Source organism: Arachis ipaensis, chromosome B6 (genome assembly GCF_059453495.1).
Source record: "Arachis ipaensis isolate K30076 ecotype BB chromosome B6, ASM5945349v1, whole genome shotgun sequence".
Taxonomy (NCBI): Eukaryota; Viridiplantae; Streptophyta; class Magnoliopsida; order Fabales; family Fabaceae; genus Arachis; species Arachis ipaensis.
In genome coordinates this window covers 58,079,669-58,093,647 of record NC_142441.1, presented here as the reverse complement: position 1 = coordinate 58,093,647, position 13,979 = coordinate 58,079,669, and the positions used below count along the sequence as shown (strand labels likewise).

At 36.0% G+C, this 13,979-nt stretch overlaps 1 protein-coding gene across 1 annotated transcript; it reads right to left on the bottom strand.

Moving 5' to 3' along the window:
- Positions 1-4,913: 4,913 nt before the first annotated feature.
- TIM (triosephosphate isomerase) lies at positions 4,914-8,955 on the bottom strand. The gene is made up of 9 exons (XM_016352562.3): positions 8,609-8,955; positions 8,190-8,216; positions 7,249-7,318; positions 6,713-6,836; positions 6,432-6,516; positions 6,195-6,327; positions 5,908-6,081; positions 5,323-5,405; positions 4,914-5,217 (listed from the first exon to the last, which is right to left on the bottom strand). Exons 1-9 carry the CDS (start codon positions 8,807-8,809, stop codon positions 5,161-5,163), a joined length of 954 nt encoding a protein of 317 aa, XP_016208048.1. The 5' UTR covers positions 8,810-8,955; the 3' UTR covers positions 4,914-5,160.
- Between the last annotated feature and the right edge of the window lie 5,024 nt (positions 8,956-13,979).

The following is a 13,979-nucleotide window of genomic DNA, read 5'->3' as shown; positions in this document are numbered from 1 at the left end:
TTGCCAATAGGAGTGATCAATTCCTTGAGACTCCTCCCATCTTGAAGTGTTCCATCCTTGGTACATGTTGTCATTAAACTCCACATTTCCTACAACATAGTGAGAACCAAACTCATAGCCAAAGTGAGAATTCATGGTGGAAAAGAAAAATAAAACTAACAAAAACTAGTAAACAAGTAAAAGACAAGCTATTCACAATATTCACATATATACAATAACCAATAACATAACACCATTGCAAGTCCCCGGCAACGGCGCCATTTTGATGAATGGATTTTTTGGACAGTTTAGAAATTCACTAATGAAGTCTCGTTGTAAAGTATAGTTTCTAAACCAACAATAATCCTTTTCATACAAAAAATTTGTTTGTCACAAGTACAAACCCCTAAAATTATAAACCAAAGTATTTAAACCTCGGGTGGTCTCTCAAAGGAATTGCAGGGTAGTGTTTTTATTATTGGTTAAGGGTTTGTATATTTTGGGGTTTTGATTAGGAAACAAGAAAAGTAAATGACAATTAAAATGAAATGATAAAACGGTCTTGGCATGGTTTGGTGGTCAAGGATCTCTATCCTTATCACTAACCACAACATGATAATTGCAAGGATCAATCTCACTAAGTCATCCCCTAACTGATAGTAAAGGAAAGTCAAGTGAGCTATACCAATCCAAGTCCATAAGTCCTAGCTCTCCACTAATTGAATTAGTGAGAATTAGAGTTAATGGCTATCAACTATCAATTACTTGGACATTAGTAACTCAAGAGTTCCCAAGTTACCTTCCCAAGCCAAGAGCACTAAATTCTACTCTAACATCTTCTCAAGCATTTCAACAAACACTTGGAAGGTACAAAAGAAAAGCATAGTAATTCAATAACAAGAATGAATTCTGACAATAACTAATTGCAAAGAATTAACAACAATAATCAAAGAAAACAAGATCTACATGAATTACCTCAAATTGTATTAAAGGAAAATAGAAGAAGGAAGAGTGCATCAACAACAAAGTATAGAAACAAAATAGAAGAAATTACAACAAGAGAATGAAAGAACAAGATATAGAAACATAGAATTGAAAGGTAGAAGTAGATGAAAGCAAAGATTAAAACCTAGATCTAAGAAGAGAGATTAACCTAAACCTAATCCTAATTCTAGAGAGAAGAGATAGCTTCTCTCTCTAGAAAACTAAACTAAAGCTAGATCTAAAGTGTAATGTGTGAAGTGATCCTTCCCCCTCAATCCTTGGTTCCTTTTATCTTTTCCCGCCAAAAACTCAGCTCCAAATGGGGCCAGAAACCCTCCAAAATCGCCAGGCACGAGTTTGACTAAAAGAATCACGTGCAGCCTTCGGCGCGTACGTGCACGGTGTGCGTACGCGTCCATGGAGCTTTTCGCAATCCACGCTTGAGCGCACGGTGTGCGCGTGCGCGCGTCCATAGGCGTTTTCCAAATCTTTGGTTTTTCATGATTTCTCCACTTTGCATGCTTTTTCTTCACTCTTTTGATCCATTCCTAGCCCTTTTCAATCTGAAATTACTAACAAACACATCAAGGCATCTAGTGGAATCAAAGGGAGATTAAAACTATCAAATTAATGACCTAAAAAGCATATTTTTGCACTTAAGCACAAATATGGAGACAATCACAAAACTACGCTAATCCATTTAATAAATGTGAGGAAAGGTTAACAAAATGCTCTGAATTCAACACAAGATAAACCCTACAAATGGGGTTTATCAGGGAGCCAACTTCTATTCACAAGTCCTAATCCTCTCCCTTGGGAAGGATTAGCGTTAGTGGCCAGAGAGCCAGCTAACAACTTCCAATTACAATTTAACTCTTGAGTCTTCCAACTCAAGGGTCTCCAAATATTAATCAACTCCAAAGCTAAGTTGGAAGCCTACTCCATTGACATGGATGCCAATTTCGCATACATGTAAAAGGAGTAGAAAGAAGACATGATAATTAGACTCAACTGAAAATAATCAAGAAATAATGAAATTAAATAGAAAAGTATCTTTGCATTAATTAATTCCAAAATCGAAGGTATCCATATAACTCTAAACAAAGTAAATGGGGAATAAAAAGAGTAAAGGAATATGAAACAAACTAGAATGATAAAGACTTTAACGGAGCTAGTAACTCTTCTCAATATCCAACTCAAAAAGCACAAAAACTAGGAATCCTAAAACCTAGAGAGAGGAGAGAGCCTCTCTCTCTATAAAACTACATCTAAAACCTAAATTGTGAATAACGAGAAGTGTCCCCTCATTCCTCCACTCTGCAGCCTCTAATCTGTGTTTTCTGGGCCGAGAACTGGGTTAAAAAGAGCCCAAAAATCGCTGGGGGCGAATTCTGATACGCTGAATTTTCGTAGATGCACGCGTGCGCGTGATGCACGCATGCGCGTCGCCTATCTTCAGGGAAACTATACCAAATTATATATCATTTCGAAGCCCCAGATGTTAGCTTTCCAACGCAACTGGAACCGCCTCATTTAAATCTCTGTAGCTCAAGTTATGGTCAGTTACGTACGAAGAGGTCAGGCTGGACAGCTTAGCAATTCCTTCAGTTTCTTGTATTCCTTCCACTTTTGTGTCTTTTGCATGCTTCCTTTCCACCCTCTAAGCCATTCCTGCCCTATAAACTCTGAAAACACTTAACACACATATCACAGCATCGAATGATAATAAGAGAGGATTAATAATTAGCAATTTTAAGGCCAAAGAAATATGTTTTCAATCACAGCACAAAATTCGGAAGGAAAATGTAAAACATGTGAATTCTATGAATAAGTGTGAGAATAGTGGATAAAATCCACTCAATTAAGCAGAAGATAAACCGTAAAATAGCAGTTTATCACGTTGTCAGGAAGGCCTTGTAATAAGACGCATCATATGCATCAGCTAAGTACATCCGGCTTTTGAAATTACTAAGGTGATGTCTCGAATCGGTCATTCCGTTATAGAGGTCCATGTCAGGGGTTTTGAAGTTTCTGGGAACCTTGACTCGCATTATCTCTTCAATGAACGGATCCTCCTCTCCTAGAGGATTTTCTTCCTAATTCACCCGATTGTTCCGACTTTGAAGGTCGGCCTCTAACTTCGAAAGCTTGTCTTCCAACTCTCTTCGTTGCCGTACTTCTTTTTATAATACTCTTTCTGCCTCTCGTTGTCGTTCATCCTCCTACTCCAGCTATTCCAATCAGTCGTGATGCCCATGTTCCATTCCTAATATTTCTGTTGGATGAGAAAGTTCTTCGTCTTCATATGGGTGGACTTCCGAGTGAATTCGTCGTGGATGGGGGTTTCTTAACGTTCCTTCCCTGTGGGGGGCACTTGTTTTTTCCCGTGGTGGAGGTAATGCAAGTGCTCGGTCATCGTTCTGAGGCTCTTGTTCCGATTCGGATGCCGTATGACCGTCCTCAAATTGATTGTCCGCCATATGTAGGTGTGGACTTCTAGGTCCCCCGGCAACGATGTCAATGTTTCTAAGGTTATCTGAAATTGGGTTGCTTTGGGCTTAAACGTGAGGTCCAAATGCCTTTAGATGATCTGTCCGACGTCTTCTCCAAGAAGGATGAATCCGTCCGAATTGTTTGAGAAGAGGTGGGGGTGGTACCTGCAAGGGACTTCGATGCTTAAATTAGCAAGTGTTTTAGTAGGTTTTTAGTATATTGTGTCTTGAATATACCTGAGGGTGTCAGTGTATTTATAGTAGAGTTGATAACCACTTTTTAGAGTAGTTCTACCTTTGATGGTGGATAACTGTTCCCTTTTGTTAAGGAAGTTGTTAAGATATCTCTTCCAGATAAGCAGGAGATATCTTAAGAGGTAGTTACTTATTCAGATAAGTAGGGTTGAATTACCTTTGTCGTGTTCGGCAGGAGTAGAAGAGGCCACTTTTATCAGGTGAGCTCTTATTCTTTTCGAGCCTGGCTTTATTTTGGGGTAGGTATGAACAGAAATGATTTAATCTGCAACGAAGACTTAATTCAAATAATAATCATGATGATTTTTAATATGCTACATCGCAGTTTGAAATTTGGCAAGGCCAAATAATAGATAAAGACTCTTAAGTATTGTGTGTTTGAGTTTATTATATGTATAAAATATTTTAATATTTAGGATTGAAGATGTCCAATCCATCTAACCATAAAAATTTAATCTTGTGTAGGTTAATTTTTCATTGCTTAAATAGTTGGTTTAAATTTAGAATAAAACCCAAATCAGTCCCTGACAATTAGTATTCACTCTTTAATTTAAAAGCTGTGCTTTGTAAGGATAAACCTAGGCATCTAAAAGGCTAAGCCTTCATTTTCTTATCAATAAAATTCTACGGTCCAAAAAAGACCTTTAAAGAAATCACATCGAGAACCGCACCGTTAACATTTCTTATAATGACGACAGTGATCCCAATTAAACATTTAAACTTGAAAGTTGAAATCAACCTTTTCATTATCGGTGAAATTGAATCCACGTACACTAAAAAAAGACGTATCGCCTCAACAATACCAATAATTTTCGCCCAGACTATGAATTGGATTACTAGTCAAACCAAGAATAACATAATACTCAGTGTAGAAAGCAAAGCAGGTAAACAACAATCAAGGGCAATTTAAATACCAAAAATTAGAACCTGCCACATTCCCAAATCTAAACCAATGCCAACAAAAGAGTTATATAATTATTAAGTGTACTCAATTTATATAAAGTACTATATAAACTCTTCCATCGTCCACCATTGAATTGGACTCCCAACAGGATTCTCATGTTATCTAACAGTAGACGATAAATGGTAAACAAATGAATTGAGTATGACAAACACTCTCCTATCTAATACAGTATTAATAGTAATACGGACTATCCCATGCGCAAAATAAACCAAGGTCTCTTAAGTCTTAAGATAGATATGTATGATAAACTATGTTTATTGAATAACATTTATTGCCCTTTAAAATGCTTAATTATCTCTAATCGTTACAAGAGAATACAGGCTCATTGGAAAACTGCGACCATGCTTTTTCTACTATGGCATAGAAAATTACAACAAAGATTGATCGGGATGAAACTGTTATAATACACTCCATATTATTGTCATATATAAGATTATCAAGTCTTTGTCCTTAATGCGCTCTTATTTCCAAAACCACAGTGAGTAATCAAGCGGCGACCTTCTTTTCAGTGGCTGAATTGACAATGGTAGCAAACTCAGGACCCTGCACCACAAGCGAAGGCCGTAAGAAAAAGTAATCACTGGAGTTCTTTGATCAACTCATAGTAACCCCAGTATGGCCAATAAAATCTTGAAGAAACCATGTTACCTTTAACGAAGCACCGCCAACGAGAAATCCATCGATATCTTCTTGCTTTGCAAGCTCAGCACAGTTGCCCCCATTTACAGACCCTGAAAACCGATAAGGACAACATGAAACCTTAAACTTTCTGAAATTTCTGAGTCACTCTAACAGGTTAAGTTCAACGAGGAACTAAAGATAGAATTAGGACATTTTTGGATGAGCTTTTACGGAAAAAATCTTTTCTCAAGTGATCACTTTTCAAAAAATCTTTTAGAAAAATAAAAGTATTTTCCTGTTTGGATATCTCACATAAAAATATCTTTTTCATTTAGCAATTACATTTGAGTACAACAATATAAAAATACTTTTTTGTTTATTTATTATGTTAAAATATCTTTTTTTAAGTAAAAAAGATCTTTTGAAAAACAATATAAATTGTAGCTTTTAAAATACGATGGTTTTTTTATTTTTCTAGTGCTTTTACTTTTACTATTAAAATTTTGTCAAGCACACTAAAAAAATAAATAAAATTACTTTTTTGTTGGAAAAAAAAAAGATCTTTTTCTAATAATTTAATGACAACCAAACAAGCAGTTAATGATTTACTACCTCCATAAATAATTCTGATTTTGGATGCAACTTCGGCGGAAACATTGTTTTTGAGCCAATCACGAACAGCTACATGTACTTCCTGAGCCTGCTGGGGTGTGGCCACTTTACCAGTTCCAATGGCCCAAACAGGTTCATACGCAATCACAATATTGTCCCAACTAGGCACTGCATCTGTACATAATGCCCCGCATAATTGATTTTATGGAAGTAATCACCAATCCACACACTTGGTTTTCCCTGAAAGAAAATGGATTTCAAATCGGTCGTAAGAAGCATAAATTTACCTGCAAAAGCCTTCAATTGCTGGTAACAAACATCGAAAGTTTTCCCAGCTTCCCTCTCTTCTAAGAGTTCACCAACGCACGCTATCACTCCAAGACCCTCACTCAAAGCATAAGCAGCTTTCTTTCCTATAAACTGGCATTGACAAGCTTTGATTAACATGATATACCTTAAAATAAAATAATAACGAAAAAAGAAAACACTAATAAAGGCACTGAAAATATCTGTGTTTGTATTACATCGTCTTTTTCTCCAATAATATGTCTTCGCTCTGAGTGCCCAAGAATAACCCACTTGCATCCAAGGTCTTTGAGTTGTTCCACACTAGAAAGGTCAGACAGTAATAAGTGACACAATTAAAATGTTGAAGTACAGTGCGGCACACAAGGACCAGAAAATAAGAATATCGACAGCAAGGCAAATGTGAGCAATAAAAGGGCATCTATAATCATCACACTAACACAAAAATCCAAAGATCAATCTAATTGAGCCTATGTCATCCGGGAAAACCCAATCTAACCTGATTTCTCCCGTGAAAGCACCACCTTTTCCCACCCAAGAATTCTGTGCAGAAATTTCAATCCTATCTGTAATTGAGCCTTTCACCTGGTCAATGTACACAAAGGGAGGCGCAACGACAACATCTGTACTTCTCACAAAATTATAAGGGATTATCAAAACAGAATAACAAATAATAAATAAATGATAATGATAATTAAGAAAAAACTTCTGGTAAAACAATATGATCAACGTATATGTTTTTAGGTAATTATGCCTCCAAGTTATTACATCATTTTTCCAATACACGTTTATTATCTCATTGCCATTTTGCTAATTTGGTGTTCCATCAAAGGAAGAGAAAACTGGGGAAAATAAAACAGAAAAAAAAAAGAAAAGGGGGGGGAGGGGAGGGGAGGGGAGGGATAGGCTTCTATTTCAGTAACTGAGCCATTCTTAATTTATATGGTACAAAGTTGAAAAGAAGAATATATTTGTCATTGACTAAAGCTTACAACAGGAAACACTTAAAATTGAAGATTGAACACCAAATCTCACCAACATCAGCCTCCAATTTCGCATTGTTCAAGTCAGAGACAAGTTTACTGATGGAGTCTTTTGTTCCATTCTAGAGACAACAACAAAAGTAATGAAAAATTATATACAAGTATACACATAGTATTGAACGAGAAAATGTGAAATGCAATCCTATTTATTACTGAACTTCAAATTGATTGAATCATGAGATCATGTGATGATGTTTCCAACTGCAATAGCGATTAACTGACCCATGAGACCAAAAGCATGCTTAGTTATAGGTGGTTGAAAGCATATAAAACAGAAAAAAAAAACTACTGAAAAATGCAATTAAAAAAAAAAACCTTTGAAGCATGCAGGAAATTCACAACATGACCATGTATCATGAGAAATACAGGCTGCTTTCTCATTGGAAATATTTTAACAGTCTAAAGGATAGGTTTCACTGTCCAAAACTGTTCCACTTAGTGATGAAGCCATGAAAAGAAAAAAGCAAAATGTGTTTCTTTAGTTCTGTAATGAAGAGGAGTTTCTCATATAAAAAAGGGGGCAGGATGCTAACTTCAGAAAACTATATGGTGCAATCAACTTGTGTTATAGGAAGTTATAAGGGACCGAGTTCAACAAAACCCACAGGGAGACTCAAGGGAAAGAAAATCTTATTACCCAAAAAAATGACAGAAATCGCAAAGGCTACATATTTTAATATTATATCCTCAACAAAACATACCTAGTGAGTTATACTGCGGATTTTACATTCCATAATGTGCTGCTATAAGTGTAAGAAAATATATTGAGAGTTGTGATTTGGTAGTTAGAATCCATAATTGCTGTAGTGCCAAAAATAAAAGCTGCTTATGCTAAAATAAGAAAAAACAAGGACTGAAATATTCAACCACCTACATGGAGCACTGTAAAGAAACCATAAATAGTGTAAAAGAATATGAGGGATAGACACTTACACACTTCCAATTGCCACCAACAAAGAACTGGAATCACAAAAAGGGAATGAATAATATCAATAACCAATATACAAGTAGCAAGACGGATACATAAACACTAAAAAGAAAACAGTACATTGAGAAAGAAAATTAGTAGAAATGCTTCTGAGTGAGTGGATAATAACTTTAGTATTATTCCACAAACTGTTTCAGAACACAGTGAGTTGAGTTATGCTAATCCAGCTATAACAAGCGGATCAATCCAAACCCGTTAAGGAAAATTACATTCTCCACAGAAAAACACAATCAATCGTTTAACCTAATCAACAAAAGTTAACCCTTTTTTTTTTCTTTTCTAAAGTTGAAATTTGCCAAAAAAAACAAAACAAAACCTTCATGTTTAATAGAGATAGAAAAGAAAAAGGGGGAAAAGAAGAAACCTTTCCAGTGCCGGCCATGGCGACGACGGGGCGGGAGGGTTTGGAAGCAGTAAAGGATAAGCGGAGGTTGGAGTGAACAGTGTCGAAGAAGGAGTGAGTGGCAGAGAGAGAAGGTTGAGAGCCGAGAGAATCGAGCTTGGGGGAATGGCGGCGAAGGCCAATGGAGAGATGAGAAGCGAGTGATGATGAGGTTGCAGCCATGGCTATGGAAGTGTTTGGGTGGTCGAGGCGTGTTGTAGGTTCAGGTACCAACCAAAGCAGCTATATTTTCTAGTTTTGGATTGGTTTCGTTTTTGTTCGCGACACACCCTTTCTACATCCCTTTACCTACCACCAAAGTCAGTCCTAAGACCTAATTGCATTTGCATTTAATTATATAACCATACATTAATAAAATTAATTGTTTTTTTAGCTCAATTGTATAAATTTTATTATTTAACAATCGTAAAACAAAAATTAATCATCAAAATAACTATAACATAAAACGGTTATATTATTTGTACATTAAAATCAACTATATATAAAATATATATTAAAATATAAATAAAAATAAATTAAATCATACATATATTTATATACAAATATATTAGTGATTAATTTTAATAGATAATTTTAATATATGAATAATACTTTTTAACATAAAAATATATAAAATAAAATTATTTTATTTTATATTAATTAATTTAATAACTAATTTTTAGAATATATAAAATCTGTTATTATTTAAATTATGTTATGATTTTATATTTTGTATATTTAATTTATTCTAATAAATTTATTAAGTTTATTTTTTATTCTACTACGGTATTTTTCGGATTAATTTAATAATAAAATAAAATATATAAATTTATCATAATTAAGAAAATTATTCTGTTCTGGTCCTCCCCAATAATGAATTAATATCTACTTACTTCTACTTAATATACTAAAATTGGGTTTTCTCCCAACTAATAAAGGTGAGGTATCATCCCTAGTGACTCCGTTTTCCCTCCAAAATGAATGCACTTTTTTCTATTCTAAATTATTTTATAAAAAATATCTTTATTATAATTATATTATAATTAATATTTAATAAATAATACATAATTATACTATTTTAGGAACATATCTTCATTATAATTATATCAAATTAATATTCAATGCATTATTAAACTACTTATCAATCATCAATTAAAAATACTTTTAATAATAATAATAATATGATAATGATATGATAATGGCACCGATCGTGGTAATCATAATAAGAACGGAAAAGCTCTGCATACAAGCCCTTGTATGCTTTACAAGTTCATTAAGCAATAAAACAAAAATACGCGCTGCTCCACATACGTTGTATACACGCGCTATATAAGATCCCGCGTATATCTAACTACCAAATTTAAAAGATTTGTTTCCTTCTTCGTTTTCGTTATTTTGAGATTTGGTTGTTCTTCTTCTCGCGCGTCTTCCCTCCTTCTTCTCCATCGTTCTTTTTCTCTCCTTTTCTCACTGGTATGTTCTTCGTTTATGTTACTTTCCTCTCTCTGTGCAACTCGAGCTTCGTTTTCTATTTTGATTTGTTGTTTTCTGAAATCAAAGTTTGAACTCGTTTTGAAGATAATGGATCATTCAACCTCAGATTGTCAGTTGAATCCAGGCGAAGTGGATTATGAATTTGAATCTAATGAAGTTCCTGAGGTTTGATTTACATAAGATTAGTATGAATTTTCTTTCAGTAATTTGTATAGCATTGTGTAGTTGAAAAATTGCTGAACATTGACTGTGAAACTAACACGTTAACATGAATCTGTCGATTCAATGTATTAGTTGTGATTAATTATCTGGAATTTGTAGCAGATGCTCGGGTGTAGATCAGGTCTTTTTTGGGTGTATTTTTGCTAGAAGTGTGGGTGTATTTAAACTTTACTGGTTTTTTGTTATTTTAATTGAGTTGTTGTTGTTCAGGTGTATTATATCAGACATGATTGGGTGTGTTTTTAGTTGTTGACATGGTGTATTCTGCAGCCTGTGTATTTACAGTTTATGACTTTAAAGGTCATTCTGTAGTTGAGTTGTTGCGGTAAAGGGTGTATCATATTAGACATGATTGGGTGTATTCGAATCATATCTATGGGTGTATTCACAGTTTCTGACATGGTGTATTGTGTAGCCTCTCTCGGTTGTTGATGACGAGCTTGTTCCGAAGGTTGGAATGACCTTTACCACCCTTGAAGATGCTGAAAAATTTTACAGGAACTACGCCAAGGCTGCAGGTTTCTCTACAAGAGTTCGGTGCACAAATAGGAAGGGAAACGAGATTAAAAATCAACTGATTACATGTAGCAGAGAGAGAAAATGGAAATCTAAAATATCTCCGACTGAGAAGACCAATCCGACAGCCGGTTTAAACTGTCCTGCAAGAATTTATATACACACATTGAAGGATGTCGGTGCTTGGATCATTTCAAAGGTTGTGCTGGATCATTCACACCCCTGCTGTCCAAGTAAAGCAGAGATGCTCAAACAGCACAGGGAACTAAGCATGTCCATTCGTCGTACGATAGAGAATAACGAGGAGACCGGTATCAGACCAAGCAAAACCTACCAATCATTTGTTGCGGCTGCCGGGGGTCACCGCGAGTTAAATTTTATCGAAAAGGACGTGAGGAATTACATTACCAGGGAAGTGCGGAATGTTTCCGAACAAGAAGATGCAAAGGAATTCGGAAAATATTTCTTAAGAATGAAAGAGAAGAATCCGAATTTCTTTTTTGAGCTCGAACTCGAGGAGGATCAATCGATTAAGCTGACTTTTTGAGCCGATGCAAGAAGCAGAGCTGCCTTTGAGTATTTCGGAGACGTCATTTCATTCGACACCACCTACAATACAAACAGGTAACAAACTGCCCCTGTTTATGATGCTAAATTAATTTATTTTTACGAATCCGCAGCAGAGGTGTATATTGGCTGTTTCATTGGGTGTATACGAAGCATTTGTTAGGGTGTACCTAATGATTTTGCATTCTGGACTATGGTAATTTGTTTCAAGTATAATTTGGTCTGTGGTTCTTTTGTCGGGGTGAATCACCACGGTCAGTCAACACTTCTCAGATGCTCTTTGATGAAGAACGAAGAAATTGAATCATTCAAATGGTTATTTCAATGCTGGCTTCGTTGCATGGGAGGAAACGCTCCGAAAGGGTTTCTCACCGATCAATGCGCATCAATGAAAAGGGCTTTAGAGGCCTGTATGCCAACAACAGTTCACCGTTGGTGTATTTGGCACATCATGAAGAAGATTCCAAGCAAATTAAACGGGTACAAGGGACATGCCGATATCGAACAAGAAATGAGCCAAGTTGTTTGGAACTCTCATAGCAAAGACTCATTCGATAGGAATTGGAATGATTTTCTGCTGAATTTTGGTCTTGCGGACAACAAGTGGCTTTCAGGTAATGTCTTTTTAAAATCTGCAGCAGAGGTGTAAATTGCATGTTCCCTCGGGTGTATTTATAGTCTGTGTTTGGGTGTATTATGCAGATCTATACGAAGACCATCACATATGGGTTCCTATCTATCTGGATCACCACTTCTGGGCAGGGATGAGAAGCACACAAAGGAACGAGAGCATGCATTCATTTTTTAACAAGTATATCACCCGGAACAGCTCGCTTATTCAGTTCCTCAAACAATACGATAATTGCCTCGGAAGCAGGGAGCAAGCAGAGAGAGAATCAGATGCTGCAGATTTTCATACGGTCATACCGTGTGCAACCAAATCCTCCATTGAAGCTCAGTTTCAAGATGCGTACACTCATGCAAAGTTTAGGGAAGTCCAAGCGCAATTCAGAGGAAAGGCGAATTGCATCACCAGATTAAAGAATTCCGCTCTAGGCTATTCAGTATACGAAGTCGGAGAACAAGTTTCCAGCTCAATATTCAACAAGTTTGTGGTTACTTACGACTCAGTTGCAGTCGAGGTAAAATGCCAATGCTTATTATTCGAGTCGAGAGGGATAGTGTGCCGTCACGCACTAAGCGTGTTAAGCTTCAAACAAGTAAGCCAAGTGTCACCTAGATATATACTGGAACGATGGAGCAAGAAGGTAAAGAGGCGACACACACACATCAAGAGCAGCCACGACGAGCCACTGATGGAGCCAAGAAGCAAGAGGTTCGACCAATTGGTTTTTCGTTCGCAAAATATTTGTGAATTTGCATCCGAATCGGAGGAGCTGACTGCAATTCTGCACCGTGCGTACGATAACGTCATGGCCGAGATGGAATCATTAAAAGTCAAAAGGAAGGGGACATCTTCTTTATCCCACGAAGACGCCAACTTGGAATCCGTTAACGAGCTTCAAAGCCCGCCAAGGATTCGAACAAGAGGACATCCAAAAAACATGCTAGGTTCAAAGTTGGACAAACAGATCGCAAATGCCACAAAGAAGAAGAAGACGAAAGTTTTAAGCGAGGTAAAAGTAATGTTCTTTAAATTTGTGGCGATTGAGTTTTTTTTTCTCGTTAATAGTTTAGCTAATATGTGAGTGTTATATTCAGATAAACCTGTTTGATGCTGCATCAGCGGTGCATTCAAATTCCAGCCAATATCAAGGACACGTTATGAATTATCAGTTCAGGGTACCAGCAGCAGGGGATAACTCTTTGGGTGTATAGCTTTAAAGAATATGGGTGTAAAAGAACTGTTCTTTTGGGTGTATTTTTGTTCATTGACAATTTACATATAGATACATATATAGATACATATAGAACAAAAGCTGTAAAAATTCGCAGGTTATGGGTGTATATTTGATTTGATGTTTTTCTTCATATTTTAGTACTTGTAATTCATACATTTTGAATACAGCACAGACAGTTTGGGTGTATATTTTATGCAATCTTGGGTGTATTATTAGGCCTGCGTTGGGTGTAACAGTTTATAATTTGTGTTTATATATGCCTTGATTTTTTCCTTCATATTTTACCACCTGTAATACAGCTTTTGAATACAGCACGGACAGTTTAACGGCACAGATAGTTTAACTATGGAAAAAAATATACATGGAATAGAAGTTGTTGATAAATGGCAAATATTTACAGCATTTGTTCAATTTACAAATATTTACGCAGTTTCTATATCAGCAGAATTTATCTGACAAAACGGACTCAATAATACAGAGGATGGCTTCGACAGCTTTATAGCATTACTCTCTCTAATTGCCCGATCTCTCTCTTTATTCATCTCACTGAATAGTATCCGCGAAGCATACTCTACTCTATAGTGGTCCACCTCCTCCTACAATTAACAAGTATATTCTGTTTAAACAGCAATATTAATTCAGTAAAGTAATACAGAGTTATATAGTTCTAAAGACAGTTACCTGTGGCCAAT

Coding starts and splice junctions, on each gene's coding strand:
- TIM (XM_016352562.3), bottom strand. CDS start 8,809: ATGGCTGCAACCTCATCATCACTCGCTTCTCATCTCTCCATTGGCCTT. Junction 6,837..7,248: donor GAAATTGGAGGCTGATGTTG/GTGAGATTTGGT, acceptor TGAGAAGTACAG/ATGTTGTCGTTGCGCCTCCC. Junction 5,406..5,907: donor AATCAGAATTATTTATGGAG/GTAGTAAATCAT, acceptor ATCGGTTTTCAG/GGTCTGTAAATGGGGGCAAC.